General features: G+C 32.2%; 1 protein-coding gene across 1 annotated transcript; it reads right to left on the bottom strand.

The window, feature by feature from the left end:
* Window positions 1–1,025: 1,025 nt before the first annotated feature.
* Window positions 1,026–2,774, bottom strand: LOC111882002 (S-protein homolog 1-like). The gene is made up of 4 exons (XM_023878371.1): window positions 2,732–2,774; window positions 2,058–2,071; window positions 1,524–1,542; window positions 1,026–1,387 (listed from the first exon to the last, which is right to left on the bottom strand). The coding sequence occupies exons 1-4, from the start codon at window positions 2,772–2,774 to the stop codon at window positions 1,026–1,028; spliced, it is 438 nt and encodes a 145-aa protein (XP_023734139.1).
* Between the last annotated feature and the right edge of the window lie 4,946 nt (window positions 2,775–7,720).

Here is a 7,720-nt window from a genome sequence, read left to right as displayed (position 1 = left end):
TAATCGGTCAACATTTATAAAGATTTAATGTCTATTTCTTGTAATAGGGACTAATCGTATAATTTTTTTTAGAACAAATACTATTTGTGTAAATTTTATAGAAACTTAATGCAACGATGACTATTTCTATAATTTAAGTTTATCATTTGTCACTTATGAGAAATTAATGCATCACGAATCGTACATTAAATAAAAGAAATGTACTTCAAACATTTGCGTAAATTTATTTATATGTAAATTTACTTTAAATGTTAGTGAAAAAATCAATTATTTATTTATTTTAGTTTTACCGATTATAAGTTATATAATTTGGTGTAACAGGTGTTATTCATGTATCTTTTTACAAATACTTTTTAACACAAAACCAAAGATGTATATGATACATTAACTTACTTTCTGATTTTTAATAAAACAATGATATTTTTATTTATGATTGTATTTGTTCTTTTCATCCAATTAAATTTCATATTTCATCATACAATATGGCTATTTTAACATTAATCTTTTGTTAAAGAACGATTCGAATGTTTTTAAAATCATTCTACATTTTAACTAAAACTAAAAATCATAGACTTACAAACAAAACAATCAATGTGGTTTAAAAATAACTATTTACACCTTGAGCTATAACTTTTTTTAATCAACCCGTGTAGTACATATGTCCCATAACTAGTTTATTAACAAATAAAAACATACACTAAAGTTATCAAAGAAATTCTTTCAACGGTAGTCTTTATCTTGGTTATTTATCTTAACTTTTCTATGTATCATAGTGTCGAGAAGTTGTTTAGTTCATCTCTTTGATTTTTCTAATAATTACACGGGACATACACTAGAGAATGCACATTTGATAAATTCTTTTGAGAAATGTTTAAATACTCAAATATTCGTTACCAATGAAATAAACATGTACAAATCATTTGTTGGCACGAGAAATAAACATGTACAAAGCATATTGATGTCGTCAATCAAGTTATATTGTATATTATATCAAGCTATAATAGAAAAAACATGACATATATTCTTTAGTTCCAATGTTGTACAAAATACACCTTATCTCCACTTGGATTTGGATATGCAGATGCATAAAACCCATCAGGTTTTACAAACCAATAACAATTTGAATCATGCATGCCATCTATATAGCAATAGTTCTGTTCAACATCTTCATTAAACAAATTTAAGGTTTGAAACCTTGAACCCCACCAAACGGAGTAAAAAGGTGTGACGCCAACAACTCTTTCACCAAAAGACCTATGGTAATTTCCATTAAATGGAAGGGTATGATTCCCAAGATTATTGTCTCTAGATTTGATAAGAGTAAAAATATCATCAGAGATAGTATTTATAACATCAAGATCCCATTTCGGAGTAATACATGCATGAGCTATCGAAGCAATTTAGAATGTTGAAATATAGAAAATGAACAACTTATGAATTAGAGAAGACCTCATGTTTCTCAAGAGTTGCTCACTTTCTTTATCTTTTTTTTTCACAAAGGTTCTCTCTATTTATATAATTACTAGTTGTGAAACTGATATACTACACATGTTAATTAAAAAAAAGTTAAATATAAATATTTGAACATTAAAAACTTTTAAATAACAGTTTGAAATAAATACGATCGGAATGATAAATAAGTATGTACTTTAATTAAAGAGAAAACAAAATTGTTGTCATATAACATACAATTATAGGTAGATAATATAAATATATAATTCTATAACATCTACTTTATATTTGCGTTTAAATAAAACAAAATATGGTTTATGATTTGCTATTAAAATTTAACATTGTAGAGTCTATGCTACTGCAAATAATTGTAATTACTTACATTGTTATTGATCCTTTTATAAATCCATATCTATAATACATAGACTTCATAAAAGAAATTTTACACTCGGCACAAACTTTTGTTAAATAACTAAAGCAACTTGATTAATTTTTACTGGAAGCATTTTTTACCCATTTTTATTTCAAGAACTATTAAAGCAAAACCAAAAACCATGAAAAGGTTAATTATCTACACCATTTTTAAAAAATCATCAAAACAAAACCTGTGTATGAACACCTGAAATCCAAAAACATAAAAATCAAAAAAAAAAAATCAAAATAGGGAAAACAACATTAGAATATATTTTGCCCTTTTGCATCAATGTAGTTTAATAAAATGATTTGAATTAAATCCATTAACTTTAAAATTAAAGGTACATCACATTATCTCCATGTTTCCTCCTTTACCTACCGACATCATATCCAAGCTTCTTAAATGCCTTCAATTTTTCTTTAATCTCTAAATGAATAAGTATTAAAATATATATATAGTATCAGGTCAACTAGAAAGCAGATTTACCTGATTGTTTGAGTTACAAACAATACCTAAAGGTTTTGAGGTTGCTCTTTACTTATCATTGTCAATCGTCCTCCCCAATAGATGTAATACTCAATTCCATAATACTTGTAGTCATGTTCTTCTTGGAATTACAAATACAACTGATGAAAATTTGACTTTCAAAAGAAACCAATAATGGTACTGGTTGACACTGTTGATTCATTCTATACTTTCTTAGATCCATCAATTGGTGCATCATAAAACTATTTGTAACCAAATAAGCAAAGTTCAAGAAATAACCAATTATTGAAATGGAATTAGAATGCTATAATAAATAATTATTGAAAGTAAGTTATTATTTGTTGCATTTTATGCTTTTTATTATTAAAAAATGCTAACCTTTGATTTCATTTGTTTGCTTCAATTCTCTTGCAAATGTCATTAATGTGTCCAAAATGGTATGTCGCATGTAACAAAGTGACCACCTTTTAACCTTTTTATCAAATGACCACAAATAGTGATTCTAGCAAAGTTGCCTCTTTTTCATGAAAAACAATATATAAATATAAATGGATAAAAGTTATCTATTATTTAATTATACACATAAGTTATTTAAGTCTGTTTTGACAAATATATTTATATTGTGAATAAATTCAAGTAAAAAAAGAAATACATAATCGAGATATATAATAGACAAAGCTTCAAAAATGGTCTCTGTGGTTTTCGAAAATATCAAGTTTAATCCCTAAGTTCAAAAAACCTCACAGATGGTCTGTCACACCCCGAAACCCAAGGCGGAAACGTTTCCAGGGTGGACTCCACGTTGAGTATCAAATCCAATGTACATAGTAAGCAAAGTAAACAACCATTAAATTACATATTAGAATTTACATTTGTTTTAAAGTAAAAAGTATTACAAGTGTATTACATATGTATATATATATAGACAAAAGTAAGACGTGACTTCTACGCGCTCTGTCTTCGCTAAAAGGATCATCGGGTACCTGTCTAATGTTGACCTGAGAATACAAGCAGTTTGAAAATCAGCATAAAACTGGTGAGTTCATAAGCGGTTTTTTTTTCTGAAAATATATTTGTTTCCTTTTGTTTCTGAAAAGTTACGCACCATGAAAATCCCATATTTTCTTAAAAGTTGGCTACTAATCCGAAATGTAATGTAAAAGATGTACACTGAAAACATGGTTACTCTTGTGAATTGTAAGGTTAGGTTATCTGGTTTGTTACACGAATCTGGTTATGTACAAATGTTACCCCAGGAAAATCCCATATTTTCCTGAAAGTTTGTTACCAATCTGTAATGTGAAAGATGTATACCGAAAACCTAGTTGTCCTTGTGAAATGTATTAGCTTTAACATATACAATAAACTAATATGCACAACTAAACTAGCTACTTTATTCATTATTACTATCAAGTAAATCTCTGTTATCCGAATTGCGAGTTCCATAACCATACGATAGACTAGATATGGCAATAAGTAGTCCACATCACCTTAAGACTTTCGTCACCCTTGAACCTTTTGGTTCGGCTGTAGCTAGCAGCCAGGTCTGGGGTAGTCAGCCCCGTATAGATCTATACACTCAAGTCACGCTCCCTATCTAAGAGATTCTGGTTACGGGTGCGGTCCTCCACTCGCGTATCTCTATGGAGTGTTCTCCGACAACGTGTCTCCAATTTATAGGAATAACAAATTTACTAATAATAATACAGAAAGATAGTGTTACAAACAATGTCCATCCACTCGCATATCTCTGTGGAGTGTTACCGAGGACAAAACACTGTACAAATTTTCATGTTCAAAGTTCAATTTTTATGCTTTTAACTGATATAATGTGGAAAACCATTTGTGAAAATATAAAACACAACATTTTATAACATTTTTCACAAATAATACGGTAATGTATTCTGCAAGTTCAAACGGTTGTTTGTTACGACTGTCAGTGTTAAAAGCATATGAAGTATGAAACGTAACACATGTAAAACAAGTTTTGAGTACAAGTATTCCTTGTACTTTGCTTGTATTCCCCCCCCCCCCCTGAAAACAGTGAAAAACATTGAAAAATGGTAGGGGTATGAACTCACCAGGCGAGAAAACGTGACAGTTTGAATGCTAAGCGTCGGTTCAGGGCTTGATAACGCGCGAGGTTCCTAAGTAATATGAAATGGTATACAAATGTATCTAATTAGACTTTAAATCACTAATTAGATATTATTATACACTCCAATATAAGAAAACACTTCAAATCAAGTGTTTGGAGTGACCCGGGTGGCATCTACGGACGTATAGGGCTCGGATAATGTGCTTGCTCTTCAAGAGTAAACTCCTTAGGGAGTTTACAGCCCTAATACCAACTCCACATGAGTTCACGGTCGTGAAATCATGAATGACGGGTTTTATGGTGTCAAATGGTCAAATAACACTTGGGAAAAATTGCTATGATTTAATCTAAGGCTTAGGAATGGATCTAATCATCAAGAACATTACCAAATGGAGTTTACGGCTGTAAACTAGGAGTTTATGGTCGTAAGCTCCTATGTGACCATTCCTTACATGATTTTGTGGCTCTAGATCAATCATATGTGATTCAAACAAGATTTACAAGCCTTAGAATGAATTTAGGGCATCATTTGACTTGTGTATGTGAGTTTACGACCCAGGAACCCATTCTTGGGGGGTTTACGACCGTAAGCTCCTAAAGGGAGGGTTTTCATCATGTTTATGGGCGCTAAATCAATTGTGGTTGGTTCTAGAATTTAATCCAAGGCTATTGGTGTGTTTAAGTGGCATTTAAACACTTGGAAATGAGTTTACTCCCCATGAAGATGAGTTTACGGCCCAAGCATGTTCTTGCATAGTAAACTCATGTTTACTCCTCAAAAGTTGGATTCAAGGTGTTCTAAGTCCGTTCCCTTAAGTCATTTAGCCATATCTAAGCTCCAGAGGTGGATTGGAAGGGTTTTAAGGCTCAAAAACCCCCTTTATGTGTGTTCACGGCCCAAGCATGTTCCAGGGCCGTAAAAACATGAACATGGTCCTTTTCCATAGATTAAACACGAATTTGAAGGCTAAGGATGCTAATCTATGAGTTAGGGAGGATACCTTGATGAACTGGAGCCTTAATTTGATGATTTTGGACCTTAAGTTTGGATTGAGGAGAGAGGTTAGAGAGAGAGTAGTGAGAGAGTGCAAAAGCTTCAAATGGAAGCTTAATCCACTTTAAGTATGTTCCAAGTTCGAGACACGATGGAATTCTACCCGATACCGACGTTAGACGCGGCTTTTGGTCGCACCCGATTAATTTGCCGTAACCCGATATGGTCGATTCTAAAAATATTCTGATTACTAGAATGGGGTGTTAATATGAGTTTTAAATGGGTTAGGAAACCCATTAAGTCATAATAGAAATCCCATATTTATGACTTTATTTAATGACATAAACGGAAACGAAATTGAAAACGACGAATGTATTAACGAATCGGGTTATAAATAATGGAACGAACTTCGGGTTGTCACATTATCCCCCCGTTAGAGGGAATTTTGTCACACCCCGAAAATCAAAGGCGGAAACATTTCCGGGGTTGACTCCAAGTTGTGTATCAAATCCAGTGTACATAGTAATCACAGTAAACAACCATTACATTACATATATATGAAAGTTTACATTTGGTTCAAAAGTAAATTGTATAAAAGTTATACATACATATACCATATGAACAAAACGAGACGAGTCTTCCATGCTCTCCGTCTTCACCAAAAGAGATCACTGGGTACCTGTCTAACTCGGACCTGAGAATACAAGCAGTTTGAAAATCAGCATAAAGCTGGTGAGTTCATAAGTGGTTTTATTTTATGAAAATGTATCGGTTTCCTTTAGTTTTCCGAAAAGGTTTGTTATCCAAGAAAATCCCATATTTTCTTATGTTAAAATAGTTTCGTTATCTTTCATTACAGTTCAGTTATGCATTTTAAGTTAACCCCAGGAAAATCCCATATTTTCCTAAATACAAGATAGATTGAATGACACCGAGTATAGTTTAATACACAAAACTATATATTGAAAATCATAGGATTACCATCCCGAATTAGACAAGGATACTATAATATAGACGAACTGTAAATAGAAAGTATTTTGAAAACCTTGGGACTAACATCCCGAACCAGTTACAAGTTAGTTTGATATACTAGAAAATATAGATTGAAAACCATGGGACTACTAACCCGAATAAGATTGTTCGATAAAACCATGGGATCACCATCCCGAATTTGATATAAGTTAGTTGGATAAAATCATGGGATTACCATCCCGTACAAGATATAGATTCATAATCATGGGATTACCATCCCGTAAAAGATATAGATTTAAAACCATGGGATTACCATCCCGAACGAGATATAGACACAAGACCATGGGAATATCATCCCGAACAAGATATAGATTCTAAACAAATTTCCAGCTATGAATAAGTTTATATTAATACATATTGTGAGTCGGGTAACCATGCTGATACGACAACGAGACCTCCTTGATGTTAGTCAGACGTCGGACGATATACAGAATTTGTCACCCCAGGCGTGCCCGCCTAACTGTAGCTAGCAGTTAAGGTGTGAGATTGTCAGTCCCGAATAGATCTATTCACAAATTCCTCACTCTCCCTCCAGGAGACTCTGGTTACACTTCCGGGGAGGATTTACTGATTATCCATAAAGGGTAGTGACTATCTCACAAACTAGTATTAAACTATTCACAGGATTCTCATACGATATCAAACATACAAAGATTTTAAGACATGATACAGTGAAAATAGATACATACAATGAAACTATCTGGCAATACATTTAAATGATACGGAGATAAACTAAATCAGACATAGTTTATCTAATAACTTTATACAGATATCAGTACATGATATAAAGAGAAATATAGAACCCAAAATTATTCCCATAATAATTTGATTAGTTTGATTATTTTCTTAACTAAAATCCATTTAGTTGTAATTGATAAATCATTCCTTATGCTCAACATATTACATAAGGAGTAAAAGTGTTTATAAATTTTCAAGATATTATTTGAAACATATCAATGTTATGATTTGAAAATAGTTATAGTTTGCTTGTATTCCCCCCCTGAAAACATTGAAAAACACGGAAAAAGGCGTAGGGGTATGAACTCACCGGACGAGAAATGTGACGATTTTGATGCTAAGAGTTGATCTGGGGCTTGTAAATACACGAGGTTCCTAATTATAATGTAAAGATACACATTTGTATCTGATTAGGACTTAGATTGGTTATTTGATAGGGACAATTGTTTCTAGTTGCGAAAACACCTCGATACAAGTGTTTGGAAGGACCCGGGTGACATTTAGG

Source organism: Lactuca sativa, chromosome 9, assembly GCF_002870075.4.
Source record: "Lactuca sativa cultivar Salinas chromosome 9, Lsat_Salinas_v11, whole genome shotgun sequence".
In the NCBI taxonomy this organism is placed as follows: domain Eukaryota; kingdom Viridiplantae; phylum Streptophyta; class Magnoliopsida; order Asterales; family Asteraceae; genus Lactuca; species Lactuca sativa.
This window is presented reverse-complemented; position numbering and strand designations above follow the sequence as displayed.